At 39.0% G+C, this 23928-nt stretch overlaps 2 protein-coding genes across 4 annotated transcripts in view; both read right to left on the minus strand.

Annotated features, from left to right (window-relative positions):
- The window catches only part of rnf19b (ring finger protein 19B), a 41339-nt gene extending 35836 nt beyond the window's left edge, over nt 1-5503 (minus strand). Inside the window, exon 1 of the mRNA XM_067612215.1 lies at nt 5267-5503. The gene's annotated coding sequence lies outside the window, so the exon portion shown is untranslated. The remainder of the gene's footprint in view (nt 1-5266) is intronic.
- A 1780-nt stretch (nt 5504-7283) lies between these two features.
- Nucleotides 7284-23928, minus strand: ak2 (adenylate kinase 2). 3 transcript variants are annotated; one of them, XM_067612220.1, is made up of 7 exons: nt 23731-23928; nt 19247-19372; nt 18529-18639; nt 17546-17640; nt 14983-15055; nt 11774-11977; nt 7284-7589 (listed from the first exon to the last, which is right to left on the minus strand). In XM_067612220.1, the coding sequence occupies exons 1-7, from the start codon at nt 23827-23829 to the stop codon at nt 7575-7577; spliced, it is 723 nt and encodes a 240-aa protein (XP_067468321.1). In that variant the 5' UTR covers nt 23830-23928; the 3' UTR covers nt 7284-7574. The 3 variants fall into 3 exon arrangements, with proteins under 3 accessions (XP_067468321.1, XP_067468320.1, XP_067468319.1); XM_067612219.1 differs by having other exon boundaries at nt 11758-11977; XM_067612218.1 differs by having other exon boundaries at nt 7550-11977.

The following is a 23928-nucleotide window of genomic DNA, read 5'->3' on the forward strand; positions in this document are numbered from 1 at the left end:
CAGTAATGACGCTGCATACACGACGGCAGAAACTAGTGTGTCTGTAATCTCTCCTCTGTCTTTCTGTTTATTACTGACTGAAAGAAACTCTTTGTCAACGAAAAGTCACTGAATTTTTTGAGTAATCGGTTAAATGGATTCAATTTAAGAGGAATTTGCAGAAGGATCTCTTAAAATCTAGTGCTTGTTGAAGAAGTGGAAGCATATTTGTGAATATTTCTCTGATACAAAGATGAGATGAGAAGGGCTGGATATCAATGGATATTTTTGAGTTTCAGTAGCCTGATTATCAAACTGATTTGCAAGTTCGTTTCACTTCATTATTCAGTTTGACACTGTGCTCTGGTTTCAGTTAATGTTAATTGAAGAAATATGCAAACCTGAAGCTGCTATAATCAATATGTTTTATATCAATAATAGGTCAAGTAATTACTTGTATTTGAAAAATGTCACTCAAAAAGCTCTAAAAACCTGCTGTAACCTGCTGTTATTTGCGTTAAGTCGACTAACAACAGCTGCGTCCATCTCATCCACGCTCATTCCTGTTTTCAACATTTTTCTTTTGCTTGTTTTCAGGCAAAAAATGTTAAATTTGCAAACTTAATTGGGAAATCTTTGATATGCAAAGAAGTCTTGACCAAAAGCTTCAATGCTAACTTTTAGTGCTTTCAATACTCTGGTGCAATTAAAAAAATACTAGGTTTGATTCTACCAATAAAACAGGACAAGATAGGACAGCGCTATCTATTAGAGCTGCAACGATTAGTCAGTGAATCGATTAGTCGATCAACAGAGAATTAATTGTAACTATGTAAATATTCAATTAATCATTTAGATCATTTTTTAGCAAAAATGCCAGATATTTGATGGTTTCAGGTTTTCAAATGCTGCTTTTCTTCATCTTACATTACAGTCTATTTTTTTGTACTTGAGTTTTGAATTGTTGGTTGGACAAAATATGACTTTGGAAGACATCACCCTCACTCTTAAGATACTGTTATGACCAATTTTCACTGTTTTTTTTTGTTATGTTTTATAGACAAAAACAATCATCAAATCAGGAAAACCTTGAACATTGAATCGTAAGGAACAAATGCAGTTGGAGGCAGATGGGTACACAAATGGAGGGATGGAGCATTTTCTCTCTTTCACATTGAGTGTCATTAACACCACTCTCACCCCCCCGCCGCCTCCTACCACTACACACACACACACACACACACACACACATACGAGGTACATTGAGAGTTCAGAGCGATGCAGTTGAAGGTGGAGGTAGAGAGAATCAGGCTGGGAGCTTCTATAATTAGAGGGAGCATTCAGGAGCTATACTGCTGAGTTGTTGAATGTTTAATGTCAGGCCTGCAGGCGCTACTGTCGCAAAGAGCATACCTCTGAGCCCCTTTACACCACCTATTAAAACACACACATACTCACAACTACCACCCCCCACCACCACCCACACATACTGAGGCCTGCACAGAGACAGATGATGTGAGCAGCAGTAACTGTAGTAAACTGGACAAGTGTAGATTCAGGTTTCAGAGAGGAAACGGCAGCACAATGCACGGATACAGACAGTACATTTGACAACTGAGTGTGTAATTCCCAGCTATTGTCTGTAACCTGAGACGAGCGCTGATACGGGAACCCAACCCTCCTCTGGATGAGGTAATGTCCAAACACATGTCACGAGCACGAGGAACTGCTCCCGACACAAACCGAGAGGACAGAAATCAGACTGTTTGACCTCACATCCTGCATGAAATGTGCTGGTTTTTTTTAAGACAGTCTGGTTAGGATTAACTTTCAACAAAATAATAACATATGGTGCATGTTTTGCAATCATCATATGAAGGATTTTATTTCCCCATCACACCAAATACAGTGCAAATGTGGAAAGATGTTGTGGTTTATCAAATGATGACTTTAAAATCTTGAGAAACAAACCAGAGAAAATGCTATTATGTCATCCTAAGATCATTAAACATTAAAGTTGGTTTTGTGAGCTATCTGATATGCTGTAGAGCTGCACCTGTCCTGAAACAACCTTAAATGGCTTCTCCTTGTCAACTCTATGAGCTGTTTTGAGGCAGAATTGGGGCCAATGAAAAAATATTCACAGAAACCAGATGTGAACTAAGATATCCAGGGTTTAAGGTTAGTTTCCAGTACAGTTCTTCCATCAGCGCTGCTCAAATTAGCATCTGCAAACAACTCTTAGCCTGTACTTTCAGTGATGCACCAATATGATGAGACTAGATTGTATCTGCAGTGAATAGGGCTGCAACTAATGATTATTTTTATCTCTGACAAAAATAGTTGCTGATTCATTTTCTTTCAGTCGACTCATCGATTAATCGATTAATTATTGCAGCAAAATCTGCATCATGTATGTGCTAATATTGATCTATTTTTTTTAATATAAATGCATCACATAAACACACATTGTTGATACAGATCCTTTATATCTGGTTATAAATTAATTGTGACCAATATTGTACACATTAAAAGACAATCCCAACTTTGATTATATAACATGTTGCCTTTCACAAACTTTATGTAATATTAAATTATTTGTGACATTATTTTACATGTGTGCATATCAAGTTACATGTAAAACTTGAAACATGTCTTTTAGCACATGCTAAATCATGTCACATGTGAAATGTCTGTTTTATATGGAGGGAAAAGCTCAAGTATACATGTGAAATGTTGATTTTCACATATAAAAGTTTGCATTCAAAACATGTCTTTTATCACATGTGAATGTTTCATTTAACACATGTGACACTATCCTTTTCACATGTAAAGTTTGCATTCACATGTAAAGCTAAAAACATGTTATCTTTTTTCACATGTGAATTTTGAGATACACATGTGCTTTCCGATTGTGAAATTTAGGTTCACATATGAAATGTTTCACTTCACATGTGACACTATCCTTTGCACGTGTAAAGCTAAAAACATGTTGTCTTTTATATCACATGTGAATTTTACGCTACACATGTGATTTTACGCTACACGTCTTTTTTATCACATGTGATTTTTAAGCTACACATGTGATTTCCAAATGTTTCACTTCACATGTGACACTATCCTTTGCGTGTGTAAAGCTAAAAACATGTTGTCTTTTTAATCACGTGAATTTTAAGCTATACATATGATTTCCAATTGTGAAACTTAAGTTCACATATGAAATGTTTCACTTCACATGTGACACTATCCTTTGCATGTGTAAAGCTAAAAACATGTTATCTTTTTTCACATGTGAATTTTGAGATACACATGTGCTTTCCGAATGTGAAATTTAGGTTCACATATGAAATGTTTCACTTCACATGTGACACTATCCTTTGCACGTGTAAAGCTAAAAACATGTTGTCTTTTATATCACATGTGAATTTTACGCTACACATGGGATTTTACGCTACACGTCTTTTTTTATCACATGTGAATTTTAAGCTACACATGTGATTTCCAAATGTTTCACTTCACATGTGACACTATCTTTTGCACATGTAAAGCTAAAAACATGTTGTCTTTTTAATCACGTGAATTTTAAGCTATACATATGATTTCCAAATGTGAAACTTAAGTTCACATATGAAATGTTTCACTTCACATGTGACACTATCCTTTGCACATGTAAAGCTAAAAACATGTTGTCTTTTTTAACGTGTGAATTTTGAGATACACATGTGCTTTCCGAATGTGAAATTTAGGTTCACATGTGAAATCACAACATCACATGTGAAACGTTTCAGTTCACATGTGAAAGACTGAATTTCACATGTGCTTTTCTCAAAGGGGAAAAGAAACTTCTTATTTCATGGTGGACAAACTATCTAATAGCGAAACTGCTTCCAAACAAACAACCTCAAACATATCTTTAGCTGTGCTGCTATTTCATGTGTTATGTCTGTGAAAAAATAATACTGTCTGAATAATTTCCGCCATGCTGATTTGGTCGAGCTGTAGTTCTGGTATCAAATCATGAAAAGTAAAAGTGGAACTGATGCATATTAACTCTTCAGTTGGGTGGGGTTATTGCATCAGTACACTTCAGACAACTAAGTTAGTCACAGAATGAGCGCTCGGCTGCTCCTGACGTCAACTCCCATCCACCTCACCACTTAAAAATGTTCAAACAAAGGTAAATAATGATCATTTATAATTGCTGTTCTGCATTACAACCAACAGAAAACCCGTCAACACCTTCAACAAACACTTATCATCCATTAAATCTAAACAAATCTAACACTTTCATCTGTTATACACTAAATCAAACATGTTAAATAAAGAGTTATTCAGTCATTCTTTAATTATAAAATATGTCTATTGCAATATGAAAGTGGTTACATGAACACAAAGAATAGCTTGTTACGACTTACTACAAAAATTCACAGCTGTGCCTATGACAGTGCAACTCTTTAATGGGTATTTAATTACACTTGAGCCAGACCTCACCCTTTCTAACCCAGACAGTTGGAAATATTAATAATTTATAGTATTGTAATGATGTTCACGTGAAACCTACATTATATAAACGCTACCAGAACACAATACAATATATTATGATGCTGAAACATACAAAATCTGGCCTCAAATAGAAATAAACCTCCAAAATATTCACATAATCATCCTGAGTGTCAGCAGTGCTCAGTGCCTTTACCTCACCTCCTCTAACAGGCTTCTTTATCATAATATCTCTGCTGTATTGGGCTCCGCTGTTGGCTCATGTATCCAGCTTTCTCATTAAATTCATGTTTGAAAGATGTACTTTGCCCCTCATAGGAAAGACACACCATGTCCTCAGACCAAACATCAGCCGGGGAGTGGCAGAGCAGACAGGAATGTTTTAAGGGGGAAAAGCTAGGGGAGCAGTTTAACTCTCAGACATCCTGGATGACTTGGACAATGACTGTACAGAAGATGAAGACATTTTGGTTTTTTTTATAGTTTCTGGTTATTTCAAGACATGAAGCAGGATTTGTATAATCCCTCCATGTACAGTAACAGCCTCATAGCTCATATGTTTTATGAGATTCTTGTCCTTTCTGTAATGATAATTTGGCTGTTTTCAGCATGAATGGAGCCTCCTCACTGGCAGATAATAAATGCTTGTGAATAATTATACAAAAAATAATCAGTTATTGTAGGGTTGCATCACTCTCTCCTGTTTCTATAAATCCAGGTAATTGAAATCCATGACATCTCTAACATACAGCAGCACAGACAAGAGGGTTCACTACCGGGCACTTACCGGATTTCTTCGACAGGAGAGGCTGGGCTGCACCTATCCCGGCTTCCCTCCCTGCGTTTTCTCGCTCTTGTCTAGGATCTCTACGTGGGAACAGTCCCCGTGTTACCGTGCCCGCCTCTCTGCTCTCGGGTTTGGGGGGCTCCGGGAGCTCGGCGTTGAAGCTCTGTAATCTCTGCAGCTCGCTCTCTCTGGCTGCAGCCCCGCCGCCACCGCCGCCGCCGCCACCGCCGCTTGCTGCTGCCCGCCCCCCCTGACGTCATGGAGGAAAGCCCCGGTCGGTGACATCACGCCGTCGACAATTACGGAAACCCCACCCCGTGGCATGACCTCCCCTCAGGAGCTTCAGCTAGTTCACTGGAAAGCCAAATGTGCATGTGTGTGTGTGTGTGTGCGGGAAAGACTGGACAAAAGAAAAGTGGCTGGAAAATGTTTTGTTTTGTTGTGAAGTAAAACAGAAACAATTGTGCTCAGTTTAAAAGGTCACTGTGCTTTAAAGCTGCATTTATCAACAGTCTGACTGGTTTGACCCTTAAAATCCACCGACTGAATCACACTTCATGGCTTAACGTGTTTGACTTTTGTCTGTTTTTTTGGTAATGTTTATATCAGACAATCAGAAATCTTCTCTAACATCATGTTCCTGTTGTTTGCCAGACATGTTCACACTGACGCAGTAAATCTTCTGCAGACATAACAGAAGAGATGGTGTAGAAAAATATACAATCTTAAGCACTTTATCTTTTTCGTTTGAAGTTAGAGAGAAAACAAGTTCATGCGTTTTTATCAAGATTACAAAAAATAAGAGATTTTAACTGAATTTAACAGAAATTGTCTTCAAAATTTTACCAACAATTGAAGAGTTTAAAATAGGCGTGTCCTCTGTGCTGAGACAAATGTGTAATTTTGAGCTGAATAAATAAAATTTTATTAAGATTAGTTGATACTGGACAAGATCAACATTGGTATTTCCCCAATTTCACTGCAATCGTTCATTTTTATCAGTGTATCACCTTTAATTTGTTGTAAAATCATGTTGTTAAACGGTCTTCATTTTAAAGCTTATTTTCCTTCTGCTGCAAGTTTCATTCTGAAATAAGAATAGTATCTGCAGGCTGTGAATAGACTGAATAGCTCTATGAAGGAGAAATGAAATACCTTGAACTGAAGTTTATATTTAACCTACAGCAGGAAGAAGGAAGAAACTGAAACGGTCTCAATACGCTGCCGACTGCACAATAGCACTTCCTTCAATAATAATAGTAACGGTTGAGGGTGTTACATGTGCAGGTCATAAATCCCTTTGAGGCATTTTTATTATTTTGGGCTACAAGAATCTAAAGATGAGTCAATGTTGGACAAAAATAAGATGCAAACCTACTGATCAATGACCTTCAGTTTGTTGACACTTTGGCAAATTCAAGTTGACTTGTTGCTTTAAATGCAACAAGTCTTTATCTTTAATTTGCTGCAGGTTTAGTTCTGAAACAGGAATATCATACAAGATTAGCTACATCAGACAGAATATGAGAGAAAACCTTTGAGGAAAATGTTTGAAAATCTTTGTTGTTGTGCAGCTGACTGGATTTTCAACCCTTTCTCGTAAGTTACATCCCTTTTTTTCCAAACCCAAACAAAGAAGGTAGCTGGAAATGACACGTCCATGTGAACCAAAATGAAGGAATTTTACTATCACAAATATTTGTCTGTATTGAGGCTTCTGTTATTTTATATTTTCATTAACATTAATGCATTTCTTGCGTTGTACAACAAGAGCAAGAACATATTTTATGTAATTTCTGGCTTCTTGGATCAGGAAATACAGTCTCAATTTGGGGAAACAAGTTAAAAATCAAATATTTTTGCACCCAGATGATTAGAAGTGCTATGATGCTCCGCTCTGTGACTTTAATGTAACTGTGATACATGAGAGGAACAAACTGAGGCTACATTAGGGAAAACCCAATATTATGACTAACACAGCGGGAGAGTGTTGAACAAAACACTGTGAACAAGCGTGTGATGATTGTAGAAAAGGATGAGATTTATTAGAAGGGGAAAACATGAGGAATATGGCAATAAAATGGCTTTGCTCATTCCTGTCATAATCTACTGGAAATACAAACATGCTGCCAACTGGGAGCCCGACAGCACCACATTATTTTATCTATTAGCTTTAACTTATGGAACATAAGGATTCCTCTTATTTTCTGATTCCCTCCCTCCAACCACTGACCCATCCCTCCGTCTGTCCACCCACCCGAGCTCCATTGCCAACTCCAATCCTTCGCCTCGGTGGGAATGGAGCAGCTCACGATTCAACCAGCTGGAAGACAAGGGAGAGAGAGGGGAAGAAGAGTCTTTACAGAGTGAATTTACAGAGAAACTGCAACACGACCACAACTAATAATTTTTTTTTTTTTTTTTTTGGTCATTTAAATGCTGGAACCGTCAAGAGAATTGGACAAAAAAATGACTCCCGTCCATCTGCGAGTGCAATTAGCGTTCACATTAAAGTGCAAATTCAAAAGTCACATTCGTCTAGGTTGAACAAAACATTCACAGATTACAAAGAGTGATAAATAAAAAAGGGGCCAGATATTAAGGGATATTTAGCATGAAAAGTCTTGCTAAGCTAAATAAAAAGACCTGAAATCTGCCTACTGGGACTGCTGAACATCTGCTACTGTTTTTCATCAAAACAACCCCCGAGAGAAAAGAAACACATCAGTATTCAAGGGAACCTGCAGGTGACAGAGTCTGCATGCTAGATGTTTCCACTGAACACAAACACCAGGTGACTACAGAGCAGAAGCAGGAACAGAGGAGTCAAGGACAAATCCCCCAAGAATGAGGTCATAGGAGTGTTCAGAGGCTGAGCTGTGATTTCCAATACGTCAGTTATTATGGAGGGGAAAATAAAAAAAATCAATTACTTCTCTGTTGGGAATTTAAGATAACTGAAATGTTTTCCCACACCACTCCCCATTGTATGAAACAAGAAATGTCTTTGGAACAAAACATAGTGCGCAAGTACTGAAAGTGCAAGTGGAACAAGAAGTGAAAAGACACCTTTGGGAGCAGCAGAAACAAAAGGTTGAATTCAAAACATTTCCGAGAAGGTATTTTTATGAAGGTCTGAGCGTCCAACATCCTTCAGAGCTCGCCTCTTTGATCCCGATTCCCTCCACAGAAACTGTGATGTCAGAGACCCGGCGGGTCAAACCTCACCCTTAAAAAGTTAAATTTAGCTCAGTCTTAAAATACTTGTTTGTTTTTTTTACAACTGGCCCCTGAACACTCAATGACCAAAAAAATTACATTTCCCAGTTTTAAAACACATTTCACAATAGCTACAACAGACTTAATTTCTTTTAAAGTGCTTATACTTAAAGTGCGTTTTACATTCTAACACAAAAGTCCTGTAAGCTTTTTTTTTTAAGCAAACTGTTTGACAGATTTGTACATGAAGAGTTAGACACTTTTTGTTAAGCATCTTTGCTCCAGTCTTCTACTACATGACTTGGTGTTAAATACTAAATTATAAGCAAATAAGCCGCTTTTCAATGTTCAGTTGTGTGATGGGAAAAAACAGCAGTTACTGTCATTTCAAGAGTTTTTTTTTTTTTTAAGATCATGTCCGTGCATAAAAAAGAAATCTTAAGGTGCCTCCACACTGTGCCGTAACAACAATCTTTTAAAGATCATTTTATGTCACACTGTGCGAGACGCGTCAAATAAAACCTTCTTCAATCTGTGTCAGACTGTAAAATATCAGTTATGAAGCGGGTCAGACTGTGTGATGAATGCCGTCGTGTTTCAAAGTAAATGGGAAAAAGAAAAATGCAACCAGAAACATGTTATTAACGAGACTTGGCCGTAGTGCTGCTATTTCTATACATTAACAAAAAAAAAAAAAACCTCAAGAGGAGAAAAGTGTGAAGCAGAGAAAAGACGGCAAAATAAAAGTGAGTTTGAGGGAAATATATGTTTTAGCTTTAGCATTAAACCAGCTTGTCAGTGTCTTCCGGGTCATTTCATGTCGTATCCTGATCGGTTGATTTGTAAACATGGGTCGTAGTCACACTGTGGGATTCTGGTTCTAAATTTCTAGAGTTAGACGGATAAATCGACTCGGTTACGCAAAAAAACTGCAGAACAGAAACACCAAACTAGGTTTAAGATTATTTAGAAACTCTCTAGAGAGCACTGACAAGACGTTTCTTTTTACTCTGTTAAATGGTCCATTCACTCTGTAACTTGGTCACATAAATAAACAAACAAATAAATAAATAAATAAATAAGTAAGAAAGTGTAATTGTGCATTTATGTTAAATTTGCCAGAAAAGTTCCTGCACACCATGAGGTTTTTGTGATCGGTGTGTAGGATCAAAAATTCTTGACTTAAATGAAACCAAAGAATCCCACGCACAGACCTTCACCTGAACTCACTTTATTTAATAACACGATGTTTCTGTCGTCAGATCTTCATGTTACGTCGTGTTATTAAAGTGAGTTCAAGTGATGGACAGAGTGTGGGATTCTTTGTGTTCTTTTCAAGTAAAGTGTTTATGTTAAAAAAACAAAAACAATCTGCCATTATGGATTTTTTAAACTACAAATACTGAGATTAATATTGGCCACGACAATCTAGTATCGGTCAGGCTGTGTACACTTCAATGACGTCAGAACCTTAATGTTTGGTTGCTAAAGCTCTGACGTCGGCTGTCGATGGACTCACAGTCTGATCAAGGATAACTGGGTTTGACTGAGGACCAAATATTACACCACATTTCTCACCGATCATTAACTTTCGTCTAGGAAAACCTAAAATTGCAGATTACGAGGTCCTAAAGGAGTTCAGCATGCATCGCAGCAGACTACATACTGGACTTATTTGACCCTATTAAAGGTCAAGTTGATCAGATTGTTCCAATAAACTTATCAAAAATACTTCTACAAGTATTCTTTTTGTGAAGTCTGGCCTTATTTCAATTCTAGTCTCCATCTATTTCTATTACTATTACAGTTCTTACAGTACAGAGAACAAAGTGTCAGTGCTTCTTTAAACATCCAGCATCACCAACATTAACAATTAATAGTTTCGTCCCATTAAATTCCTGATAAGAGCGACAGGAAGTCACATGCTTTGCCATGAGGAAAATGCAACCAAAACTCTATGAACCTTACAAAAACAAGCGCCGGTGTCGCACCAGGCTGAGCCAACGTCACACCGTTTAGGCCTTCAAGTAATGATTCAGCTACTTCAGTGAAAACACAGTACAGTCTGTTTCACTGTGAAGCGCATATTGATTTAGCAATTAGTCCTATCAATCAAACACCGAGTTATTTTTCAACCAGTCTGACGTCTAGAGGGTCGTTCATGGAGTGCCGCAGCGTGAAAGCAGAACGGAGGAGGAGAACAAGGAGGGAAGAGGAGAAAACAGGACAAACAAAGAAAGGAAAGAATAAAAAAAAAAAAAAAAAAAAAAAAAGAGGAAGGATGTCCCCAGTGAGAGTTAGAGGAAACAACGAAAGTGTCATTTCATCACTTCTGTTTTGAGTTTCCTTGGCTTAGTTCACATATTTGGTTATTATTTTCACATTTTTTATACTACACAAATTATATTTTGGATTTTGGGTTTCATTAACTTGCATTTACTCAGGTTTGTCATGGTTTCTTTGAGCCGACGTTTTAGCAGTAACACCTAAAATAAAAATGTTGCATCATTTTCTTTTTCCTTCCAAACTGTTTAACGGTCATTACGGTGTCACGTCACCTTATGAAAAGCGACGGCTTTGTTTCTCTCTCAGTGCTATAAATCAAAAAACAATTCGAGGATGTCAAAGGCCACTGAAAATGACTTGCAAATTGGACAATCCACATCCAATGCTTCTATTGTGTTTCCACCTGTAGGGAAGTAAAAGAGGAGGAAATATAAGCTAGATTGAACAAACAGCAGTTCTACTGTATGTGCACGAGGAAGAGAAAAGGGCAGAGTCACCGATTAAACAAGAGCAAACCTGTCCGGCCAAGGCAAACAATATGCAACAAACGTACATTCTGGTGAAAAAGGAACATGCACGGCGCTCGGCTCTGCTAAAATGTCAAATCCTTAAATCTCATCGTTTCTATATAGGTGAGAAGCAGCAGCAGCAGAGTTTGTTTTGTGATTATTGATCACTTTTACATCGGCTTGTTCTCTTTCAGACTTGCTTTTGTGATAACGAGTAACAAAAATAATCCTTTCTGTTTCTACAACAGGGATCACACTGGCGGAACGCTGTGAATTTCTTGAATCACGTCGCCACATTGAGTCTCCGTCTTCCGTCTTTACACCTTCGCAAAGTTACATTTTGTTGCCGCCGTGACACTCGATCAACTCTTGTATAATCTCCAACCTTGAGGGGAAACTGGAGGGGATACAGGAACGAAGGAAAAGGGTTTTTTTTTTTTTTTTTTTTTTTTTAAATGAAGAACACTTGGTCTTTACAGGCGGTAGCGCGGACCGGGGTTTCCGTGGCAGCTGAGAAGGCCGCTACGATGGAGGCGAAGACGACGTTGGGGTTCTTGGCGGCGTCGATGGCTGTGTGGAGCCCCCTGGCTCTGTAGTAATCCACCAGAGGGACCGTCTGACGGTGGTAGGCGTCCAGACGGGACCGCAGCGTCGTCTCGTTGTCGTCACTGCGGCGGATGAGCGGCTCACCTGTCACCTGGGTGAAGACGAGCAGGAAGGAAACACGTGAGAAGAAGGACAAAAGACAAATAACACGAACAAGGTGACTGAGGTGGTGAAACCTGCACAACGAGTTTCAATTCATGTCTAAATTTGGGTCAGTGCTCTTCAGTTTCTATACATCGATCTCGTCGTGGTTTATACGGCGAGCTAATCAAGTGTCGCTTTATGCCTCTCGCTTTCTTTTGCTCTCATTCACGTCACATCTGTTGTGCTCTTAGAAACCGCAGCCTTCTTTTCTCAGCTCGGGGATTGTGTGTCGCTGTGAATGTTGCTTTGTTAGCAGACGAGCCGCTTGATTTCACATGTTACACACGTAAACATCACAAAGAGTAAAAGCACACTAAGTAGGGATGCACCCATCCGGTTTGTCAGATCGGTATCTGCACCAAAACCGACCTCATTAAGCAAATCAGGTATCGGCCAGACATTAAATACAGATTCTTTGTTATGAAATTCATTGTTTCCACCGTCGGTTTAATTCATTCAGTCACAGCGGCACCACATTAATCCCTGGCCTCATGCTACTTTATGTAAAAATGATCCCAGTGGTTTATAGGTTTTAGATTTGGGGAAGACGAGAGCACCTGTATCAGATCTGTAATCAGAATCAGGTTAGAAAACAAGAGCGATCAGAGCATTTTTATCATTAAGTCTCTGTTTCTCATTCCCTCAGAGACGGTGTTTACGGAAATCTACATTAAGAGCAAAGATTAAAAGTATAAAATGTGGGAAATGTGGAGGAAAGTTCTGCTGAGACCTGAACCCTGTCCTTGTTTGTGTCTTTAAGATCTGACTTTACCACAACGTTGAGACTATATATTCATCCTGTGACGTACTGGTTACAGCCTCTCCTCTCCTCTTAACCAAACCCAAACTGAACCTGAAGCTTTATTTAACAGTTGGTAGCATTTCTATGGCAGCTGTCAAGATGTCTACACACAAACACTATAAAGACAAATTTATATTTGCTGCAATTCATACACCAGTGGGGAATCGTCAGGGGCCTCACAAGGGAGCCTAAGAAAAACCAAAATCAAATTTTTAACATTTCCCTAAAAATTACAAGTCAAAATTAATCTTCCAAACACCACTACAATTTGTCTTTAGTGGAAAAATCAAGTACAGGCAAGAAATGAATCAGGATCTGACTTTGGCTGGTTTCTGGGTCTAAAACATGTCAGAGATCTCAGAGATAAGTAGTTCCTCTGTTCATTTATAGAAGGCTTTGCCAATACAACTAAACAAAGCTAAAATCTGGAGTGACATTAAAACTAAACAATCAAGATTGCACCTCTAACACGGTGACAACTTCTGCCAGCTAAACGGTAACAACTGAGGGAAATGGGAGATATTTATTTATCGCTGCTTATTAAGACAATTTTCACAATTGAACTTACAAATTACAACAAATTACAACTAGTGAAGAATGGAAGAGATTTGAAGATTTGGAAATTACTGTGTTTGGCCGGCCTAAAAACACCACTCGGTGTATGTGGCGTTACACAGAGCCTCCGCCAAATCCACCTCTTGGAGGCTAAAATTCCACATTTGAAGAAAAGTTCATCTGCAGGGTTTCCTGCAGGACCTTGTCGAGCTGGAACGGCAATTATTTGATTATCAACTTCAGACTAACGTCAGCTTCAATATCCTCACACATCCTGATTGCTTAATGTGACTGATTGAGTCATTTTCCTCCACTTTTCCCAACCAGAACACCAAGTATGTTTGCTATTTTTCCTGATATTGAGACATGCTGCATTGAATGATTACAGCGAAGGGAAAGAAGTGCAGCGTGCCAACCGATCCGTACGTCAGCCGGTATTGGACACATCTCATTATAAATGTACATGTAGTTGGTAGATAAAGGTCTAATCAATAACCTCGCTCGTTAGATATATATGACCTTTGCTCTGTTTTATTTTAATCCTCCTCCACTCGAACAATGTGTTTTGCTTCCTGTCACTTTAGTGTGATGTTTGAGCTTCACTGTGCAGATTTATGTGCAGAGTTTAACACTAGAAGGTTGTTTTCACTTTCATCTGCTGAAAGAGGGAAAGTTTCTCTGCACCTCACCTGAAATCTCAGTTTAAAGCGAGCAGGATGTGACATCACAACTCGTTTGGATCCAGTATTTGACTTATACAAGCGTGATGTGGAAACTTTAAACCTCCAGAGCACAAACACTAAGAACGGACTTTACAGTGAAGTAAGAGACATCATGTGTCCAGCAGTTAAACTTTTAAAATTAACAATATTTACATATTCATTGATTCTTGAATTTTTAATGAGGGAGAAGACGTACATTTAAGAATTTTAATAAGGTAACTGAACCTTTTTTTGGAAAACCCATATTAGACATAAATTATTATTCCATGTAAAGCATTTTAGATAAATCTTAAAACATGTCTGGAGGGGATCTATAAATATATTCCTCTGGCGTTATATAAAAACACTGCAGGAAACCTTCAGCGGTCATCAACCTCTAAACACAATTAACCGAAAGACCTTTTCCACGTCACAGTAGGAAAAGCACACACGTATGTAAATAATAAATTTAATCTTCAGTTTCAGGCTGTTTGTGTTGTGCATGCTGGCTCACAGGGACATTTTACACCTTTCTGTTCTTAGTAACATTTGTGTGCTTTCCTGCTACGACGAGTCAAAATCTCTGCTGTGAAAAAGGCCTGTTACTCTCCCACTCAAGGACAAATAGTCGCTTTCTCCAGCAATCTTCACAAATGAAATCCAAGTTTGATGGCTTTTAACCAGAAACATCTCAAGTGTTTTTTAAAAAAAAACAACAAAAAAAAAAAAAACAGAAAACGAAATGTCCCGAGCAATTTATACAACCGGGATACGTCAAAGCACTTAGTCTGAAGCTGGCTGACTGTCACCAATTCTCAGCCTGGCAGTCACTTTAGGTAGGTGGCAGTTTAGCCAGAAGTGGTTTCTAAGTGGGTTGATAGTGAAACTACTTACGTCATCCTTCATGGGCTCTTTAGGGGGGTTGAACTCCTCGTGGTAGGAGCGGCCACTCGGTTGATGAATTAGTCTGGGGAAAAGGAGGAGAGAGACGGTGAGAGGACAAGACAAGGACGGAAAAGAAATCAAGAGTGAGAGCAGAGGAAGAGGAGAACAGATGAGGGTTAGACGGCTACGGTGACTCACTTAACTACTTAACTGTCCTTTTTCACATCCCACTCCCTGCCCCTGTCCTACTTGGGCTTGAAAAGGCAGCAGCCGGGGGCCCCTTCCACCTCACAAAAGGCGTGCAGATAATGTAGAGCGGTTATCACGAAGAAAGGGGACAAAACACTGCGCTGCATTAACAAACATCAATAAACCATTTCACAACTCCCTTTTTTTTTGTAAAGCGGTAACACGTGTACGGATGAAAGTCTGCCTGTTCCATGTGTGGGTCAGCGTGTGATATTAAGCGCTTCTGAAACCATTATGTAAATCATTATTTGTTGCTCAGCGGAGGCAGAGGAGCAGGTGGGATGGAAACCTACCAAGAAATAACAATAACAACACTACTGCCAATTAAGCTGTTAAAAGAATTACAACTTTCTCTTCAGTTCTTTGGCCTCATCCTGCAGAGCTTACATAAATAAACCGGTGCCAGGTCAGACCAGAAAGTTACACAATAAAAACGGATTTGAGCATCTTGGTGGATGCAGCAAGTTTCCTTTGCAGCAAAATGGATTAAAGGAGGAAAGCTCTACTGGCGTTATTATTTCAATGTAGCAAAGAATAAATTACTCATGACAGCAAACAGTCTGAAAGCTGTTGTGTAGAAGCGTTTGGTTTGTCACCATGGATGGAAAAATCACAGATTAATTTGAGGTTAACCGACTTAACAGAAACATCACCATGACTACAAATCCCATGTTAGCACTCGTGTGTCGCTCCGCAAATGCACAGAACAACGTCACTTCTACGACATGTTTTATTCCCTCTTTTCCATTTTATTTATCATTGTTCTATCTAGTTGTTATTTTATCTTAATCTGTTTATTGCTTTTATTGTGTTTTCATCTTTGTTGCATGAATTGGTCTCAAATTGTTCTCACTGTTTACATTTGTTCTGTCTTATTATCAACTTGTCAGTGATCTGTAAATCGCTTTCACTGCATTAACCTGTACAAAAGGGTGATTGACGGGTTAGGAACAGGCTGTGTGTGGCTTTCGAATTAATTAGAGTGATTCATGTGTTTGTTCATACTTGTTCAAACTAAATTCTTTTAAAGAAGTGACAACCCTATCTGGCGTTGCTTTCGGCAAAGTAGAGTTCTATAAAATTGGGTGGTGCGATACGGTTTGTTTCTGTCAAAAGGTCAGAAAGTTCACAACAGGTGAAATCTGTCCCGAGGCGATGTGTGAGTTTACTTTGCCTCTGCGAGCGAATCCGCAGTGATTCCAGTGAAAAAAGAAACAGGTTTGAGTCATAATTACAAAAACTGGTGTGACTTGTTTTCAGACTATTAAACATTAATCATCAGTATTTTAACTTTATTGTTTTAACTGTGTATTCACCTTAGTGTCTGGCTTCTGAGAGTGAGGAGTTCAATTTTCTTACAGGGGACGTATAACGCACATTTACTCGTTCTTTACTCAAAACATAAACTTTTCAAATACATCTGTACGCGTTCGAGCCTGAATTCGATCCAAAATATGCGGAGCGGACGATGTGAACAGCCCGTGGAACAACCTTAGCAACCGTGGCTAAAAATACGGACGCCATTTGTGGGCATGCGTGAACAATCTGACATCATCACGAGGAGAAAATAGAAGTGACTTTGCAAATGGAGCATTCAGAGCAGGCTGAAGCCCTGACTTTTGACTTGCAGGGAGCATTTTGCATATGTTCACCTCAAGTTTTGGAGCTTTGACCATGTTTAACAGACAAAAAACATGAAATATCCACTTTTAAGCACCCGAACCTATACTGACTTTTGGTTTCCATGTTGACTGTTAAACTTAAGAAGTCTCTTCTAATAGTATAACCATCAAACTAATGAATTTCTATAAAGTTCTGTGTTTTTCGCTGTAAATTTGAGTCTTTCCTGAGCTGTAGCTTGGTTCTAATAATCACACTAAGGTTTTTTTTTTTTTCTATGCACATTTCCCAGTAGACATTCATGAAAAGTAGCGTTTCACCACACAGTTTAAAAGCTCGATTGGACATTAAGCAGCACATTTCATCGGGGACGGACAAGGATTCAACCCGCGACCTTCCAGCTGCGAGACTGCTCTCAAACCCCTTCAGGCCACCTTCTCTGTTAATCGCACTCATTCACGCTCCACTTCCCTCCAACATTATCTCACTGTCCCAGACTCCTCTGTTCACATGAATCAATCTACCTGCCCGGGTGGATTTAAGCACGTGGACAGAACGAGGAGTTTCTCAGACAAAGAAAAAAAAAAAAAAAGCAGGAAAATCATAAACCAGTGTTGTGTACTGGGCACGTGCTTGGGGGAAATAAAACAGATTGAATGTCTCTGATGTTGAATTATTAATTGTCTGTCACGCCGGCTCCTACCTGCCACAGATCCTGCGGACTAACAGAGAGTCGTCGACAGCAAACTCGATCACGGAGTCCAGATTCTCGTGTCTCTTGTCCAACAGGTTATCCAGCTGGAAGAGACGAACACACACAGGAAGTCACATATGGTTGACTGATGGTTATTTTTTCCCGCACTTTTTTCCCCAATATGATGACTCATATTGGACAAAAACATCAGCCGAATGCCTAACATGGTGAAAATGTTGCCATAATAATGTATTCCTGTTGTTGAGGTAAAAATGTGAATTCTCAGACGGTGAGTGATGTCGTCGCTTGAGACACGTTATTACAAACAGACCTTAATCCCTAACTTCCCCTCTATTATCAGTTTATCTAGTTAAAGCTTTAGATATGTATTTTTCTTCTTGTCGACGTACATCCTGGACCATTCAGTGTTTAGGCATTTTATCTCGGGGTGATGGTGAGGCGTTAACAAACACCATCTGGATCTGTTATTTAGGACCCGGACTTTACTGAGTGTGGACTTCGATTTGCGAATTTACACTAGTTTTAAGTTAGACCACCATGCAGGTTTTTATTGAGTTTATTCTTCTATTTCGAGAAGGTTTCACAAGATTTAAGGTTGTAGGATTTTCTGCTCATGTGCAGAACTTTGAAAACTTTCCATTTAAATAAAAAACTTTGAGATGATGGTTAACTCTGACAGTTAGGTATTGATTATTGTACTTGATTTAAATGAACCTACCATATTTTTAAGGATTTTTTTTGGCATTTTTGCTTTTGGAATTGGGATTGTATTCAGTATGAGCTAACAGGAAATGAGGAGAGGGATAAAGGGGGTCAGGGTTTATAGTACATGGTCTTAAAACCTCAGTCCACCAGGGCGCCCCCTTTGCTGCGCTCTTAAACTCTCTACATAAATAAACTCTACTAAAGATAGTTTACATGACAGCAGCGAGGAACAACTGTAGAAACACCAAACAAATCTAAATCCTAACCATCTCTGCTTGTTTGACTGTGCGAGGGAATCCATCCAACAGGAAGCCTTTCCTGCAGGCCGGCGTGTCCAGGTTCTTCTCTATAAGCTCCACGACCATCTCATCGCTGACCTGCAAGACGACGAAAGACAATTTTCTCAGCTTCAGTTTGATCACCTTCTATGTTGGCTCGAATCTCACTGCCACCAAACATCAGTATGCTTATTTATTTCACCTTCAACGTATAAAAGGATAGGTTGGATGAGCATGTGTGATCAGAAACAAAACAGGAGCAGACAGTCATTAATAGAACAGAATAACAAACAATACACAAGGTGCAGGCTCAATTAATTCATTTTATATATAATTTTACCTCCATTAGCAGATATTGTTTTATACAGTTAACAAAAATACTTATAATACCACTAATTTTCTTCATATATGGCTGAGTTCTAACTTGGAGGAAGGGAAACTTATAAGGAAAAACCCGGTTTGCCGTCTTATAGCGTCACACACTGCATGCTAGTGTGTTCAACATCGGCGTCAGTTAATTAAGGCAAATGTAAACAGTAACAGGAAACAAAGCAAAGATCAGAAATGTGAAGCGATGTGGGACTGAGCATGAGGGGCTGTAATGTCAACAGCTCCACCAAGAGGGCAAAGGGTAAAAGAAAAATAACACACACACAGACACACAGACACACTCAGGTCATGAGAAGAAGACATGCAGAAATGTTACCAGTTTGCCAGCATCCATGGTCTCCTTGAGCCTCTTGCCCAGCTCGGAGCCTGAAGCCACCATGGCCCTCAGCATGTCTCCAGTGGCCAGGTGGCAAACGCAGTACTGCTCTGCTAGTCGAGGAGCCTGCAGGGGGGGAGAGATCGTTCACGTTAAAGCTCTTTATAAATAATCAAGCTTAGAAATTATCATTACAAACCAGTCAAAATTCAGAACATTGTGGCTGTGGATTTGAACTTTTATTCTACTACTATACAGAGACAGACATCTGTATTTATGGCTGGTTAAAGCATGAAAGCAGCTTTAATATTTTTCTAGTAGTTCAGTATGTAACCCAGTTGATGACAACTACATTTTAGAACATGTTCTCTGTATACTGATCAGGTGAAATTGTGGATCCTTAAGAGATTAAGCTGGATGTGATGCAACAACACAGCATTAAAAAGCAGCTCTTCAAAAAGGGATAGTTTGCATTTTTTTGAAGTGGGGTTTTATGAGGTAGTTATCCACAGTCAGTAGATTTGGGTCACCAACCCTCCAGCTCAGAGAAGCAGGCAGGAATACTTCTGTAGAACTTATTCCTACACGTGCCACGCACTGTATTAAGCCTCAGATGAGCTGGTCAGAAAGTGCTGCTGCGGCGTAATACAAAGCGCAGCGTGTGTAGGAATACGGAAGTTCTATGGTTAAGAAAGTGTGGTGCTAAAGGAAAGGGTTGTCTTTCAGCAAGGTAAAGCTGTGAAAATATTCTAAATGTAGCGTAAACTTAAACTGATAGTGGTTTTTTTTTAGGTGGCTAGAATACATTTTGCTGCTGGCCCCGTCCACAGCAGTACATCACTTAACTTCCGTACCAGTACTCCTGTATGCTTCTGCAAACTGGGAGCGTGCAGACCCAAATCTACTGCAGGCAATATACTGACTATAGAGAACAACCTCATACAACCTCACTTCAAAAAATACAAATTATCCCATCCATATGAAACAGTTTTTTAAAGTTGTGTTGAATATTAACCTCAAGAATACAGTAAAGAATATCCATCTATCCAAGACAAATTAATTTACAGAACACTTAAAACATATAACAGGAATGCCACAGAGCAACGTACTGAGTACAGAGCATTCAAACCAGATTACAACACAGGTTAAAGAAACAAGAGACTGAACACACGAGAGTAAATGCAGAACACGTGTCTGTGCTCTTCAACACACACATGTGACTGATCTGAGAGCACTACACGCAGCAGAGAGGACAGACAAGGTCATTTTGACATTTTTAGTGACAACACTTCACTGACTTCTGGGTTTCTGTGGCCTATAAAGTTGCAACACAGATTAATCTGAATTATGTAATTATGGAAAAGGGTTCTTACAGGCAAAAGACCAGCATGTTCTACTGGGAACGAGTCAGTGCCCTCTACACTAACTGGCACTCTCACTGTCTTTAGTAGATCTAGATTCATATTAGTCAAAGTCAGACCTGCATATCAGTATTAGTTAATATACTGCAGAAATGACATGATATTTTTCACCAGCTTTAAAACACTTAATGGTTCATCCCCACTGTTCATTACTACATTATTAGAGGCCCAGCTGATCTACCTGAGGCACTGGTTTGACAAGAATAGACGCTGCTGAACTTCCACTAGGACGTTCTCTACAACAAGACCTCTCTTGTGTTCTGTCACATACATGATGCTGGAAAACTGCAGGCTAAGCCGTCATGCTTAATGATGCAGCCTTGGTCACAGGTACCTTCGCTGTCCTGGCACTGTGTTATGTGGCAGCCAACAGCCAGCAGAACGATTTCACTAAGATAAATAGTGATGCAGGTAATTATTGGCTGGACTGGCCACAGACCAGCCCTATAACCGCGGTTTCCTGCTCTGGCGCTCTCAGCTCCAGTGTTAAGTTGGTTAAAATCCTGTCTTGTATCAGCATCTCTACCATCTCCTCCTCTACTGTCCAGTGTGATCGACTCTCCGGCTGACAGCGCCGTCAGCAGCTGGCAGAAGAGATGCTCCGCGATGCGTTTGGATTTTATAACTGAACTAATACCAGGACGCAAGCTTTTTATTTGAAAGACAGCATTACAAAACGAGTCTTGCAGGTAAAACATGCAAACTCATGTAGCGGTTATATCAGTTTAGTGTGGGGTAGCTGCTCTGTAGGTGCGCTTGATTTGACTGTAACTGCAGTAACCAGGCAGACATAAGCCTCCAGAATTTGCAAACAAAATGCTGTCAAAACTTTCATTTACAATTTCCACCACAGCCTCCTTAACCATGAAGGACGCAGAAAAAAGGTGCATAGAGGCATGAGGGAGAGCGCACAGTTAAAGCCCCCAAAATAACCATCATTCTGACAAAACACTCAATACAGAGTGAAAAACAAGAAACATCCTCAGAGTGAAACAGATGAAAGAACAGGCAGAAGTTAACAAATAATCAGAATCGTTATAATTAGAATTAAAAGAAGTTCTCTTTCAAATCAAACATCCCAACATATGAATGGAAAGTATTGTTCTTGCAGCTGCATTTATTTTTGTTTTACTCAAACGGTGCTTAACCATGCCATGTGATGCTACTTCAGTACACTTTAACAACAAATGTTACTGGGACCATGACAGAAAAATGCAGATGAACATTTAATATCTAGGAGTTCACATTATAGACACAACCACTGACTATCCCTGTAACAAACTGGCCACAATTTCACACACTGACCATACGCTGTCCAGTTATATAGTAGGTTTTGACCTAGTCTTGTTTTTACTATCAATTATCTTTTATTGTCTTAGTGAAAATTCTTGTTTTGTGTGACCACCACTCACTGTAAATCCCAAAGATATTTAATTTACAATGATATAACAAAGAGTAAAGCAGCGTCTGGAGCCAGAGAATGTTTGTCATTTTCTAATTTATCTAATTAATTGCAACTTTAACAGTTAAGTGATCATCAAATCTGTTGCAGATTAATTTTCTGTTGATCAACTACTTGATTCAACTGATCATTTCAGCTCTAATACAAAACAAAGACAGTAAATCCTCATATTTGAGAACCAACACTCAGCAAATATTTATAATTTCTGTTTGATAAATTAAGTTGTTATCAAGTTTGATTTCAGCCGACTAGCGAAGAGGCTTCAGTGTGAAAACCACATCAGACACAAGCAGCAAATAGACCCACAGTAACACTTTGTTACTGAGAGTGAACAGTTAATACTGCAGAAATGATAAATCGACCTATTTATAGGTTGACTGTCTGATAACCAATCTATGCCAGTTTTAATAATGTATCAATGCAATCTCTGCATTATATTACTCTGAACTAAATGGCCTTGTAATTTTTGCTCATTTGGCTTTGATAAACTGAGATAAGCATCGCAAACGTTTTTATAGTCTGATTAAACCAACTTATCAAGCAATAGCTGACCAATAACGAAACTAACCTTTAAACCAGTTCTGCAATTAAAGGTTCACAGTTTTTCAAGTCTGCTTTAAAACAACAGTCACGTGCCTAAATGAACATTGAAATAGTTTCAATGTTCATTTGAAACTACTTTAAACTGTCTTGACAGTTTAAAGTAGTAACTTTATAATGGAACTAAAAACATGTGGTGTACACATATTGTTTTGAGTGCCTGATATAAATTAGGTTACTATTAGTGGTGGAAGAAGTACTCAGTTTAGTCCAGTGGTTTGCAACCTAAGGGTCAGGCCCCTCCAAAGGGTCACCAGATGAATCTGACGGGTTGTGAAATGATTAATAGGAGAGAATATAATAAAAAAAACAAAGTTCTGATACACAAATCTGTTTTCAGTTTTTGGACTTTTTCTCTAATCTTTGATTTTTGGTGAAATGTCATTTGACATTTATTGAAATGAAAGCATGTGAGAAGTTTAGAGGGAAAAATCACTATTTGGTGGAGCTGTTAACAACTCATAGACATCTGAAATGTGACCCCGACTACACACTGCTTCTTGTAAGACGTCAAAAAAGTTGGAAACCACTGGTTTCATCTTTAACAATGTGATGTATTTTAAAAGCTTGTTATATTATCCATTGTGTCAAATCTTCATCTGAAAGTAACTAAATAGATGTAGTGGAGTAGAAAGTACAAGATTTCCCTCTGAAGTGTAGTGGAGTGGAAGCATAAAGTAGCATCAAATGGAAATACTCAAGTAAAGTGCAAGTACCTCAAACTTGTACTTAACTACAATACTTGAGTAGAGGTGTTTCATTACTTTCCACCACTGGTTACTATGATATTTAATTAAATTAATCATAAACCTGACGAACATATTGAGAAATAATGCAACCATAGTGAGTAGTAATAACTATATCGACTGTAGTTAGCAGATATATGAGTCCAGCTGCTAACTGCTGCTGTGATATCTCATAGAAACAAGTAGATTAGCATTAGCTTGTATTAGCGACCATGCGCTAACAGCTAACAGCTAATGCTAGCTCCGTTAGCTCACCTGAGTTCCCTTCCCGGCTCCGGGAGGTCCGAGCAGAATGGCACGGATCCCCTCCTGCATATCGGCTACTGCCTCTTTCAGCTGCGTACTGGGGGCCATGTCTTCACCGGGAGACCACCGGGGCAGAAACTTTACCAAACTCTGTCCTCGGTGTCCTGCTGACAGTTCAGCAAGTTGGCCAGGAGAGGAAGCGCCTCC

Source organism: Thunnus thynnus, chromosome 15 (assembly GCF_963924715.1).
Source record: "Thunnus thynnus chromosome 15, fThuThy2.1, whole genome shotgun sequence".
Taxonomy (NCBI): domain Eukaryota; kingdom Metazoa; phylum Chordata; class Actinopteri; order Scombriformes; family Scombridae; genus Thunnus; species Thunnus thynnus.